Here is a 14,904-nt window from a genome sequence, read left to right as displayed (position 1 = left end):
ATATGCTGGGGAAGGTTAAAGTGTTAAAATGGAGCAGCAGCTCACTCAGAACCCAGGACATGTGAGACCCACTTGTAGTAAGGACTAGAGTTGTGTCTGACTCGTTACTCACCTGTTATGTGTCTTATGGTTGTTTTAGGAAACTGCCAGAATGGTATACAAAAACTACTCCAGATCATGTCACACTATCTTAAATTAATATTAAATGTTACCATTCAGCCATTTATAGCAGTGAAGTATGGAAGCAAACCTTTTATCGAGCACTGGCAATAGATTTATAATGTAGTCTATTTTACAAATATTTTAGTTTAAATAACTTTCTTATTTTTCTAAGACTGGAAATAATGAATAATAGAAGTGATTTGCTTATTTCCTTTTTATATTTTCATGTTAAGTCTCCATGATTATGTCTACTGGAAAATGGCCTTGCCCCATGAAGTTATAATAAAGATGTCTGAAGGACAGTGCTGCATAGTTAGCACAAGATTTTAATACTCTTCTAGAAAACATGACTAGAATTATGCGACTTATGGCTCTTCAGTGTAAGTTTTTGGATTTCTTTCTCAGGCTCTCTCTTTCAAAAACATAGGTCTTTGTTGTGACTAATTCAATACATCTGTACTTGACTGATTATTATACAGAGTTGTGTATCGAGTATTTCATGCCCATCCATATCCAGATTCCTTTACACTGATACTGATATCAGTACTCTTGCAGATGACTTTTCAAAGTTACATTTAAAAAAAATGATCAGAATTTAAAGAATTTCACATTTACATTGGTTCCTCTGTACTCTTCATCTCAGCTTTGCTAGTTTTTTGAAAAAATAATATATATATATATATATATATATATATATATATATATATATATATATATATATATATATATATATAAAAATAAATATATATATATATATATATATACACATATATATGTGTGTGTGTGTGTGTGTGTGTGTGTGTGGTTATAATAGAGGGAAACATTCCACGTAGGAAAAGTATATCCAAAAACAAAGATGATGTGACTTACCAAATGAAAGTGCTGGCAGGTCGACAGACACACAAACGAACACAAACATACACACAAAATTCAAGCTTTCGCAACAAACTGTTGCCTCATCAGGAAAGAGGGAAGGAGAGGGAAAGACGAAAGGATGTGGGTTTTAAGGGAAAGGGTAAGGAGTCATTCCAATCCCGGGAGTGGAAAGACTTACTTTAGGGGGAAAAAAGGACGGGTATACACTCGCACACACACACATATCCATCCACACATATACCAACACAAGCAGACATATTTAAAGACAAAGAGTTTGGGCAGAGATGACAGTCGAGGCAGAACTGCAGATGCAAAGATGATGTTGAATGACAGGTGAGGTATGAGTGGCGGCAACTTGAAATTAGCGGAGATTGAGGCCTGGTGGATAACGGGAAGAGAGGATATATTGAAGAGCAAGTTCCCATCACCGGAGTTCAGATAGGTTGGTGTTAGTGGGAAGTATCCAGATAACCCGTACGGTGTAACACTGTGCCAAGATGTGCTGGCCGTTCACCAAGGCATGTTTAGCCACAGGGTGATCCTCATAACCAACAAACACTGTCTGCCTGTGTCCATTCATGCGAATGGACAGTTTGTTGCTGGTCATTCCCACATAGAATGCGTCACAGTGTAGGCAGGTCAGTTGGTAGATCACGTGGGTGCTATCACACGTGGCTCTGCCTTTGATCATGTACACCTTCCGGGTTACAGGACTGGAGTAGGTGGTGGTGGGAGGGTGCATGGGACAGGTTTTACACCGGGGGCGGTTACAAGGGTAGGAGCCAGAGGGTAGGGAAGGTGGTTTGGGGATTTCATAGGGATGAACTAAGAGGTTACGAATGTTAGGTGGACAGCGGAAAGACACTCTTCGTGGAGTGGGGAGGATTTCATGAAGGATGGATCTCATTTCAGGGCAGGATTTGAGGAAGTCGTATCCCTGCTGGAGAGCCACATTCAGAGTCTGATCCAGTCTCAGAAAGTATCCTGTCACAAGTGGGGCACTTTTGTGGTTCTTCTGTGGGAGGTTCTGGGTTTGAGAGGATGAGGAAGTGGCTCTGGTTATTTGCTTCTGTACCAGGTTGGGAGGGTAGTTGCGGGATGCGAAAGCTGTTGTCAGGTTGTTGGTGTAATGCTTCAGGGATTCCGGACTGGAGCAGATTCGTTGGCCACGAAGACCTAGGCTGTAGGGAAGGGACCGTTTGATGTGGAATGGGTGGCAGCTGTCGTAATGGGTACTGTTGCTTGTTGGTGGGTTTGATGTGGACGGACGTGTGAAGCTGGCCATTGGACAGGTGGAGGTCAACATCAAGGAAAGTGGCATGGGATTTGGAGTAGGACCAGGTGAATCTGACAGAACCAAAGGAGTTGAGGTTGGAGAGGAAATTCTGGAGTTGTTCTTCACTGTTAGTCCAGATCATGAAGATGTCATCAATAAATCTGTACCAAACTTTGGGTTGGCAGGCCTGGGTAACCAAGAAGGCTTCCTCTAAGCGACCCATGAATAGGTTGGCGTATGAGGGGGCCATCCTGGTACCCATGGCTGTTCCCTTTAATTGTTGGTATATCTGGCCTTCAAAAGTGAAGAAGTTGTGGGTCAGGATGAAGCTGGCTAAGGTAATGAGGAAAGAGGTTTTAGGTAGGGTGGCAGGTGATCGGCGTGAAAGGAAGTGCTCCATCGCAGCGAGGCCCTGGACGTGCGGAATATTAGTGTATAAGGAAGTGGCATCAATGGTTACAAGGATGGTTTCCGGGGGTAACAGATTGGGTAAGGATTCCAGGCGTTCGAGAAAGTGGTTGGTGTCTTTGATAAAGGATGGGAGACTGCATGTAATGGGTTGAAGGTGTTGATCTACATAGGCAGAGATACGTTCCGTGGGGGCTTGGTAACCAGCTACAATGGGGCGGCCGGGATGATTGGGTTTGTGAATTTTAGGAAGAAGGTAGAAGGTAGGGGTGTGGGGTGTCGGTGGGGTCAGGAGGTTGATGGAGTCAGGTGAAAGGTTTTGTAGGGGGCCTAAGGTTCTGAGGATTCCTTGAAGCTCCGCCTGGACATCAGGAAAGGGATTACCTTGGCAAACTTTGTATGTGGTGTTGTCTGAAAGCTGACGCAGTCCCTCAGCCACATACTCCCGACGATCAAGTACCATGGTCGTGGAACCCTTGTCCGCCGGAAGAATGACGATGGATCGGTCAGCCTTCAGATCACGGATAGCTTGGGCTTCAGCAGTGGTGATGTTGGCAGTAGGATTAAGGTTTTTTAAGAGGGATTGAGAAGCAAGGCTGGAAGTCAGAAATTCCTGGAAGGTTTGGAGAGGGTGATTTTGAGGAAGAGGAGGTGGGTCCCGCTGTGACGGAGGACGGAACTGTTCCAGGCAGGGTTCAATTTGGATAGTGTCTTGGGGAGTTGGATCATTAGGAGTAGGATTAGGATCATTTTTCTTCGTGGCAAAGCGATATTTCCAGCAGAGAGTACGAGTGTAGGACAGTAAATCTTTGACGAGGGCTGTTTGGTTGAATCTGGGAGTGGGGCTGAAGGTGACATATTTAAATATGTCTGCTTGTGTCTGTATATGTGTGGATGGATATGTTTGTGTGTGCGAGTGTATACCCATCCTTTTTTCCCCCCTAAGGTAAGTCTTTCCGCTTCCGGGATTGGAAGGACTCCTTACCCTCTCCCTTAAAACCCACATCCTTTTGTCTTTCCCTCTCCTTCCCTCTTTCCTGACGAAGCAACCGCTGGTTGCGAAAGCTAGTATTTTGTGTGTTTGTTTGTGTTAGTTTGTGTGTCTATCGACCTGCCAGCGCTTCGTTTGGTAAGTCACATCATCTTTGTTTATTTTTCTGATAAGTGTGTTTTGTAGTTCTGCAATTTAGATATTTTTTCCACAACTTATTTTACTGTTATTATTAGACACAAATGGTCAGATATGCCAAGATCTTTTACAGCTATGTCACACTTTTCAGTGACTATATTTGTGGCCAAATGGTCAGTTATTGATGCAGTCATTGTAGTAATCTTTGTTCCACTGCTGACAAACAGACACATCCCATACCTCTGAAGGATATTTATGAGGGTGCTAGTAGTTTCATTTTTGATATCTTTGTTTGTGCCTTCACAAAAAATTATGCTTACTTTTGTACTTCAGAATTTATCTGTGATGTCTGTTAATTTATTGAAAAAAGTGTCCACACTACCAATGGGAGATTGATAGATAAACCGAATGATCAATTTCTTGGTGATATCAAGCCCTTTTAATTCTATAACTGCTATTTCAAATCTAAACTTACAGTACTAATGTCATGCCTTGATTTGGATTGTTTTCTTTTTCAACTATAAATACATGGTCCTCCATCCTGTGAAGTAGTCCTACAGTAAGTCTGTCCTTTCTTAGAATGATAATACTATATGTTGAATTTCTGTGTCTCTACACCAGCACTCAGTGACAGTAACTACTGTGCAGTTAAAAGAATGGAGATCAATTTCTAATAGTTGTATTTTATTTTTTATTAAATGTTTGTTTTGTTGATAGATAGTTAAGCCTGAAAAATGTTCCATATTGCTTTCCACAATGGTTTCTTTTCCTTTATGAAACAGTATATGTATGATTTGGTTTTCAACCCCACCCACTATCACTATATGGTCTTCTTTCATAAAATCATTACTTAAGGACTATAAGTCCTCTAGCACTAGACTTAACCCAGCATATCATTTGAATATGTTGGTGGCCTTGTACACTGCCCTTAAGCTTTCCTGTAACTGAAGGCATACACCCAGCCATGACTGCTGCCTAGCAGGACCACTTTATTTTTCCCCACAATTTGCACATTCCTAGGCTTCCTGATCTTGGCTGAAGTTTGCTGCACATTTCCAGATCCTAGCCCTAGCTAAGAGTCTTCTCAATTAATGAAGATTTAACGAAGAATAATGTAGACTTGTGATTTTGTACTCTGAGAAAGAGTTTATATATCACAACAGACAGTAAATATGCTGTAGTGCGAACATTAAGTTACAAGAGATAACTAAGCATCACGTTGTGCAAACAAAACAGCAATATTTTGTCAGGGCTGCCTTGTGTGTGAATCATGTTTACAGTACTACCTACAACTATCCCTTAGTCAACACTGTTGAGGCACATTAAGTACAATTGTATCTACCATCAGTTATGACATAATTTTAATGCAAGATATTATTTGTCATCATATCCAATGAGAGTGTGGCACATGATATACTTAAAGCTGTCAGCTGTCACTCAGTCATACTACTATTTACTAGTATCTACTGTTTTAACAATACTGAAGTGCTACATGAAAAGAAAGTTATAAGGTAATGTTTTGTACCTAGCTGGTCGATCTCCTGCAATTACTTGACTGGAGGCAGCAGGATCTTCACAACACACTATGGCTGCACTGCCTTGGAAACCACATATGTCCAGCTCGATACCTTTATACACCCTGTGGATGGCTGATGGACATAAGCTGATATGCAGGCACTTCCCAGAGCCTCCATTTTTTGAATGGCACAGTTCACCCTCTGTAACAATAATAATATATGTAAATGAAGTAATTAGACTCCTTTAAATGATCTAATGCCACCTGAAATTGTCTTTTTTTTTCTTTATTCATTGTACAGTTACACCTTTACTAATGATGCTTGTGATACCAATTTTACAACTACTACGACACCTATACTCAAGCACTATGGTGATCAACAAATATTTTGTGAAGACATTTGCTAATGGGCTAACATCAAAGTCGTGCAACTGACTGACAAATAAAGAAGAATATCACAGCATCACCCGACATTAAATCATTTAAATAATTCAATGCAGCTGTGGATGCAGTATCAATGGAGATCATCAAATGATATTTTCTTGCAATAGCTACATGAGCATAGGGCAGAAACTGCTAGTAATGTAATTGACATAAGCTATCACTGGTAACTACAGCATGCCACAAATTTCATAATAATTTTGGAAGCCCTTTGACATATTTTCAACTCCACTGATTTGAAATTTGATAATGACCACACAGTTCTCTCTATCAGATTATGGAAATCAGCGGCAGGTTAGAATACACAATGCATGGTCAGTACATGTGTGTATTTTAACACTCAATGCGTCAGTTACTTTGTAACAAACCATGTAACTGTCACATCTGCTGGCATATAGAGATAGTTTAGTACTTGTATTTCAGTAAATTAAATTTGTATGTTGTGTAATAAAGGTGGGCTCTTGCCTATTGAATTGGAAAGTTGTCTGAACTGTAAGATGAGTCCCAACTGGTGCTTTGTACCAATATCTCTCTCTCTCTCTCTCTCTCTCTCTCTCTCACTCACACACACACACACACACACACACACACACTAGGATTGCCAACTTTTTACACAGAAAATAAGGGATCGAGGAGGAAGCCTACAATATAAACAATTCAAATAGTTTTTGTACTTTCAACATTGCAGCACTGTCATCCAATCGTGATAATCTAATATATAAGAAACTATCAGCCTTGATTGCGGATACCGCAACTAGTTTCACTAGTTTCTTATTTATTAATTTGAATAGTGTTTTCTACAAAGAAATATATTTTAAATGTGCATACATGTCTTACTTTATATTATTACTTGTATTTATTTACAGACTTTCCTTCGTTTTGCAAAGATTTGTTGAATTTTACATACTTAAAGAATTCTCTACAATTAAAATTCACTGCTGTTTGCAGTTTTGCTTTTATAAGCTTGGTGGTACATTTGTTGCACACCTCTGCCATTTATGGTTCATTAGAGAAAAAATTCTTTCTGCCTCTGCATTTGAACCAGGAATGCTTAATGCAAAGCTAACTGTTGTGTACATAGTTCCGCGTAGTCAGAGCGTACACAACTTTCCCACTAGATCGCACCCTGCTAAGCAACACAGCGCAGGCGCAGCGCTCATCTGTCTCCACACTACGAGATGGCGCTGCCTTAGAGACGGACCAAATTCTGCTTCCGCCGATCCGCGTATTAATATGTAACGCAGCCAATGAGATTGCTGCTAACGTAGAACCTTTTCCCCTGCGGATCACACTCGCGCAGTGATACCTGAACGTGCGAGGTATTATAACGAGTGTACAGACCTCCGATTACTCAATCTGCATTTGTCTGCATCAGTCCGTACCAGTCTGCATTAGTCTGTACCAGTCTATAGTCAAGTTTCAGTCTGCACCTAAGAAGATTATCATATTCCTGTACATAGCCATGAAGATAAATGTATAGACACTTTGTCAAGTATCAGAGACATGTGAGAATAAGATTAATGTACCAAAACCAAAGTAACTTCAGATTGTCAATTGTAAATTGCATCCAGAATCAAGTTATGTAATGTTTATGCTTGTTATTATTTTAATAAATGTGTGTGAAAATTAATCAAGTTCTGTTTAATGTTGGTCACTGTCAATCTGCTACTCTAAGCGTGCAAGTGGCATTTCTATCGTCTGACCTGACGGCAGAAGATAAACACGCCACGATAAGACCACGAGACATATTTCTGACACTTGCCTACTTCGTTAGAGCAACAAGTCAAATAATCTGATGGTGTGTGTACCAAAGGTCTTACAGTATGCACACCACACTAACATTTTCAGCAAATTGGGGATCTGAACATTTTCGGTTCTCAAGGTACAGAAAACATTAGCTCACCATCCGTTTGCGTTGCCTTCCACAGATATGCTTTGTTCCAAACTCTTCTTTACTTTGCAAAATTCCACACACAAATAATCTTCACCTAACTCTTCAGGCTTTCCCGGCGATCTAATGACATATTGGGTTGTCGGGTGTTCTGCCGGATATCAGCGTCGTACTTGCACGATATTTCGGTCACGTAGCTCGAGACCTTCATCAGGTGCGACCTGAGACTGCTCCTCGAGTGGACCTGGTCCAGTATTTATGCCTATGGTCTTCCCCCTCCACCAACGGCTGCAGGCGCTTCCTCTGTGGTCCGCGCCCATTCCCTGTGACCTGCTGGAGCGTTGCTGCTCCGTTTTCCGTCCGCTGCGGTTCTACGTGTTCCCTCTGCGGTCCGTGCCCACCAAACCCGCTCCTGGGGGTTTCATCTACGGTCTGGGGTACCAGGCGTTCCCCCTGCGGTCCACGCCCGCTCACCACGACCTGTTGGAGCGTTGCCGCTCCGTTTTTCGTCTGCTGCGGCTCTGGATGTTCCCTCTGTGGTCCGCGCCCACCAGTCCCACTTCTGGGTGTTCCATCTTCGGTCTGGTGCTCCTGGCAGTCCATCAGGGGCTCGTTTACCATCTCCATGTCTCTGGTTCTTCTGTTTGTGTAGTGTTGCAGCTGGCCCCGTTGCTCCTTTTCTGGCAAATACTGGTACCACTTCTCCATCTCGACACCTCAGCAAAAAACTGAGAGAACTCAGCATCTTCCCTTTCTTCTGCCGTAGCTTGTCCAGCTTCTTGATATTCTGATACATCTCCTCCCCGTAGAGACTTTTGATGTAACTCTTCAGGCTTCCCCGGCGATCTAATGACATCTTGGGTTGTCGGGTGTTCTGCCGGATATCAGCAGATATCAGCTGATATCCGGCAGAACACCCGACAACCCAAGATGTCATTAGATCGCCGGGAAAGCCTGAAGAGTTACATCAAAAGTCTCTACGGGGAGGAGATGTATCAGAATATCAAGAAGCTGGACAAGCTACGGCAGAAGAAAGGGAAGATGCTGAGTTCTCTCAGTTTTTTGCTGAGGTGTCGAGATGGAGAAGTGGTACCAGTATTTGCCAGAAAAGGAGCAACGGGGCCAGCTGCAACACTACACAAACAGAAGAACCAGAGACATGGAGATGGTAAACGAGCCCCTGACGGACTGCCAGGAGCACCAGACCGAAGATGGAACACCCAGAAGTGGGACTGGTGGGCGCGGACCACAGAGGGAACATCCAGAGCCGCAGCAGACGAAAAACGGAGCGGCAACGCTCCAACAGGTCGTGGTGAGCGGGCGTGGACCGCAGGGGGAACGCCTGGTACCCCAGACCGTAGATGAAACCCCCAGGAGCGGGTTTGGTGGGCACGGACCGCAGAGGGAACACCTAGAACCGCAGCGGACGGAAAACGGAGCAGCAGCGCTCCAGCAGGTCACAGGGAATGGGCGCGGACCACAGAGGAAGCGCCTGCAGCCGTTGGTGGAGGGGGAAGGCCATAGGCATAAATACTGGACCAGGTCCACTCGAGGAGCAGTCTCAGGTCGCACCTGATGAAGGTCTCGAGCTACGTGACCGAAATATCGTGCAAGTACGACGCTGATATCCGGCAGAACACCCGACAACCCAAGATGTAATCTTCACCTACTTCACTTATCTGCACCGACTCCATTATTCCTTGAAGATGCTTAAATTTTAGCTGAGAACTTAGACAAAGAGGTATCCAAGACTCAACTGACAATGGCAGTTGATCTTCAAATCTGAAGTTCTTGACCAAATACGTTTTCACCAACACATAAAATTCCATAAGATTATCTTCAATCCGTTTTCTGGTTATGCGACAAGTTAACTTATTTAAAACTTTATATGTGGCACTACCAAAACATCTGTCACTCATTCTGTGCTCAATTTTACTGATTTAAGTCTTGATTGTCTCAAAAAGTTTCTATTACAGTAACATCACAGCGTTCCGATAACTTAGAACAATCTAGAACAACTGCACCAACGTGGGAAAAAAGTTAAATAAAAGTTAACTCTTCTTCAGTGTCGTCAGAATCATTTAAAAATAGCTGAGTGGTCAGCGCGACAGACTGTCAATCCTGATGGCCCGGGTTCGATTTTCTCCGCTCAGGGACTGGGTGTTGTGTTGTCCTAATCATCATTTCATCCCCATCAACGCGCAAGTCGCCGAAGTGGCGTCATATCGAAAGACTTGCACCCGGCGAACGGTCTATCCGATGGGAGGCCCTAATCACACGACATTTTCATTTTTATCAGTACTTTTCATATAACTTTTAATGGGTTCCCAATTTGTAATGATTGTGTCAACTGCTTGTGTTGAAGAAAGCCATCTAGTAGGTACATATCGTAGAATTTCACTCCATTCTACATCTACATATTCAAAAAAGTGTTTTATAAATTCCCTTTGATTTGAAAAAAGTGAAAAGTTACCATATAATTGTAGGACCGAATTTTCAAGATTAACATCTAAGGTATCACAGGCATGTTTCATCGCATTATGCAAAATGTGATTCGATCAGTTTGCCTTGCTATTTGTTTGTTATCATCATTTAACAGTCAAAATACTGAATTATGCTTTCCAAAACTAACGTTGGTATTATCAGCACAAAAAGCACTACAGCTGTTTCTATCAAGTTTGTGGGACTCCAAGGAACGTTTCAACAAATTGTAAAGAGACATTGCTGCTTCACTGCTCTCTTCTACACAATTCTGAAGTTTATTTTGAATTCCAATTTCGGGTTCAAACATCAAAACAATCGGAAACATCTTCCCATTTTAATGGTTTGAAGCATCAGTTGCTATAGAGAAAAATTTACTTGACTGATTGAGATTGTTTTAAAACCGTAACAAAATCTGAAACACTTTTTGGAGCCAAAACTTTGTTCTGCTTCAGTGCGCCCACAATATTTTTTTTCTGTAACACTAGAACCACTGAATACACCCTTCGCCGTTTTAACATTGCAGTCCAAGCTATTATAACTGAGATTATGTTTAAGTGTGTGACATACAAATGTCAGTTCTCCTTCAACAGCTCCGTGCAATCCACTTGTGGTGAAACCACTAGCAGGAAAGAAGGTGGAAATCGTGGAAGACTCCTTCACGTCTTTCTCCTTGTTTGTATGGCCTAATGATATTAAAGATATTTATTACTACATTGAATTCATATTTATGTAATCTTAAATTGCACCAAACAAAGTAATACAATGGTACTACAAAATTGATTTATAGCTTACCTGTAGTTTCCGCATTCTGAGAACAGTCAGTATTGCCTCCATGTACCACATTAATTTCCCGTTTGCAGGTACAACAGAAGGCTTTGAAACAATTAGCTTTCACTGGACGAATCCAGAAATATGTGTCTTCCCAACATGAACGGTAAAACACATGTTTCTAGTTCTCTTCCTTGTGGGTGATTTCACCCAGTCGTCATCACTACTCATCTTAAATCAAGAAATCACAAACTCCGAATCTGACCACAACAACGTCACATCCTCTACTGCAATCATGTGTTTACGAGCTTCCACAAAAGCAGCTATGCACCCAACTGAAGTAACCAGTTGGCAGTTACACACTTGGTGCCATTGAAATTGATATCACTATTAGTACTGATGAGTTAAGTAAGGAAAAAACCTTTTGAAAAGTATGTATCGGTCATCAAAATAAACGCAAAATTAGGAGTAGATATGAATTGCAAAGTTGACGACAATGCAGACAGCAACTCAGTCAACCCCGGCTATTAGTACGTTGCACAGTTGGCATTGGCAATGAACATCTGTAAATCGCTACGCGACGAAATCCTCCGACAGCTACCGATCAGAAACAAAGGAGCCCGCGTGCCAAGTTACAGTTCCACGCAAGTGTATGTGTATTGGGAAAGAAATGTCCAGTATAGAACAAGTTAAGGTAGGTGTTCCACAGGGATCCATGCTGGGCCCTTTCCTTTTCCTAATAATGATAAATGAGCTGCCATCATTTATTAAATCCAGAACAGTACTCTATGCTGATGATACAACGTTTCTGAACAGCTGTAATGATCTTAATAGCCTCAAAACATGTGGTACAGAGATAACTGAGCAAGCTTCACTCTGGTTTAAAGCAAATGGGTTCTTGCTTAATGAAAGCAAAACCCAGCAGATGGTATTTAGTTTAAATGACAAGTTTCCATCAGATGATCCTAGTTGTGTTAAATTTTTGGGGGTATATTTGGATGATAAACTTTCTTGCAATCCACACATTAAGTATATTAGTGGTAAATTATCTAGGGTAATCTATTTGTTAAGGCGATTAATGCACTGTGTACCTAAAAATTATGTTAAGAGTATCTCACTACTCATTTTTCCAAAGCATCATATCCTATGGTATTATTTTATGGGGAAACTCCACTTATGTGCATGATATACTACTGCTGCAAAAGAAAGCTATTGGGATAATTACAGGCTCACCATACAAGGCTCACTCCAAACCTTTGTTTACTCAACAAAAAATCATGACAGTAATAAACCTATATATTTATTATGTTTTAATTTACACAAAAAAGAACTTACCTAAAGTAAAATGCAGGGCAAATATACATTGTTACAACACTAGGACAAACAGCTGTATCTGTACGCCCTACCACAGACTGTCAAAATCAGTTAACAGTTATGAACTTATAGGCCACAAATTGTTTAAGAAACTTCCACAAGCAGTACAAAATTTACCAGAGTAACAATACAAACAAACACTTTATGACTGGTTAGTTGTAAACCCATTCTACAATATAAAGGATTTCATGACCTGTGATATTAAACTGTAACGTTATTAACAATTCTGTTCTTTTACAGCATGTACTGTATTGTATTATGTGTATGACTTTGTCTATTGCTGTAATGGCTTAGAGACAATAAAATAATAATAATAATAATAGTTATTATTATTATTATTATAGACGAACGTTTATTTCACGTGCAGCATCGCCACACGGCGACTCTCTCACGTAGTGTGAATCCCCTTGGCTACGACCACATTTCTTTCACGCGCGTTTGTAAGGCAAGTCATGCCGCTAATACAGATCACTATTTGTTTTAGTACTGCTTCGGTGCAAGCTGCGGCAACTTTTACTGTGCACAGTTAGTATCAACTGTGAGTGCGAAAGGCGAAATACACTATTTGAACTACTATTGCAAAAGACAGAAAAATACGGGATAAATTCGAAATAATGCGGGACACGGGATCTGGGAAAAACGTAGCCAAAATACGGGATTTCCCGAGGAATTCGAGATAGTTGGCAACCCTACCACACACACACACACACACACACACACACACACACACACACACTTCCAGCTAGTTATAGAAAATGGACACCTTTTTGAACTAAAGTAAATGACTTTATTCATTCCATGAACTAAACTGTTGGTTTGAAAAGAAGTAATGTCTTCGACTAGCAATCAAAACGTCCTTAGTCCAAGTTCGACCCCAGCACTGCTTAAATTTTGAATAAAAATCATCAGCAATGGCGGCCAAATGCTTCCAGAATGAGAGGTCACACTCATTTTGACAATGGCCTTGTCAAAGAGGGCGGACAGGCAAACACGTTCAGGGGCTCTTTAGCCCTTGTGATAGGAAACGGCACCTAAAAGGTAGAAGAAACAGCATTGATCAAAGGCATGAAGATGCAGAAGGCAATGGAAACTACTGCATTACAGATACACAATGTGTATCCACATGACATGAGGCCTGTAATAAAGAAAATTTAAAAAATTAAAAAAAGTGTTTATGATCTCTCCATTGGGAAAATATTCTGGATCTCAGAGGGGTACGCCAAGAGGGAAGTGATCATGAGAAAAATACGGAATAGTCAACAACAAAATTAAAATATAAGAGTTGGGGCTTGGAATGTCAGCATGTCAGAAGTTTTAATATGATAGTGCAGGCCAGTGAAGTGAAATGGAAAGAAGACAAGGATTTCAGGTCAGATGAGTATAGGGTAATATTAACAGCAACAGAAAATGGTAAAATAGAAGTAGAGTTCATTATAGGTAGGATGGTAGGGCAGGGGAGTGAGTTATTGTTAACAGTTCAGTGACAAGGGCAGGGGGTGAGTTACTGTTCAATGACAGGGTTGTTTTAACCAGAATCAACACAAGCGAACAACAACAATAGTTGATTTATACATGCTGATGCTGCAAGCAGAAGATGAAGAGATAGAAAATGTATTTGAAGATATTGAATTTGTAATTCAGTATGTAAAGGGATATGAGAATCTAACAGTCATGGGAGATTAGAATGCAGTTGTGGGGGAAGGGGGAGAAGAAAGGATTACAGGAGAATGTGGACTTGGTAGTAGAAATGAGAGAGGAGAAAGACTAACTTAGTTCTACTATAAATGTCAGATTGCGACAGCGAATACTTTCTTGAAGAATCACAAGAGCAGGAGGTAGGTCTATATTTGGAAAAGGCCAGGAGATACAGGAAGATTCCAGATTGATTACATCATGGTCTGGCAGAGATACCAAAATAAGATACTGACTTGTGAGGCATAGCCACGAGCAGATATAGACACTGATCACAATTTAGTAATAATGATGACTATGCTGAAGTTCAAGAGAGTGGTCAGGAAGAATAAATGAGCAATGAAGTCGAATACAGAAGTACCAAGGAATGAAGACACATGCTTTAATATCACTGTGGCTATAGAAACCATAATGATGAATAGCTCAGTAGGCAGTTCAGTTGAAGAGGGATGGACATCTATAAAAAGGGCGATTACAGAAGTTGGAAAGGAGAACATAGGTATACTGCAAAGAAATCATGGGTAACAGAAGAAATACATCAGTTGATCAACGAAAGAAGGAAGTACAGAAATGTTCAATGCATTTCAGGAAGTCACTTAGGAATGAAATAAATAGGAAGTGCAGGGGAGCTAAGGCGAAATGACTCCTTGAAAAAATGTGATAAAAGCGAAATGAAAGGATTGTCAGGATAGACTCAGAATACAGAAAATTCATAACAACCTTCGGTGAAACTAAACGCAAGGGCAATAACATTAAAAATGCAATGGGGATTCCACTGTTAATTGCAAAGGAGAGAGTGGATAGATGGAAGAAGTACATTGAAAAACCTCTAGGTGGTGGAGGATTTATATGATGGCATGACAGAAGAAGCAGCAGCATGAGGTGAT

General features: G+C 41.1%; 1 protein-coding gene across 1 annotated transcript in view; it reads right to left on the bottom strand.

Moving 5' to 3' along the window:
- The window catches only part of LOC124775135 (serine protease snake-like), a 264,861-nt gene that overhangs the window by 119,498 nt on the left and 130,459 nt on the right, over positions 1-14,904 (bottom strand). The window contains exon 2 of the mRNA XM_047249975.1: positions 5,377-5,569. Within this exon, the coding sequence (XP_047105931.1) occupies positions 5,377-5,569 (193 nt within the window). The remainder of the gene's footprint in view (positions 1-5,376; positions 5,570-14,904) is intronic.

The sequence above is a fragment of the Schistocerca piceifrons genome, chromosome 2 (assembly GCF_021461385.2).
Source record: "Schistocerca piceifrons isolate TAMUIC-IGC-003096 chromosome 2, iqSchPice1.1, whole genome shotgun sequence".
NCBI lineage: Eukaryota > Metazoa > Arthropoda > Insecta > Orthoptera > Acrididae > Schistocerca > Schistocerca piceifrons.
This window is presented reverse-complemented; position numbering and strand designations above follow the sequence as displayed.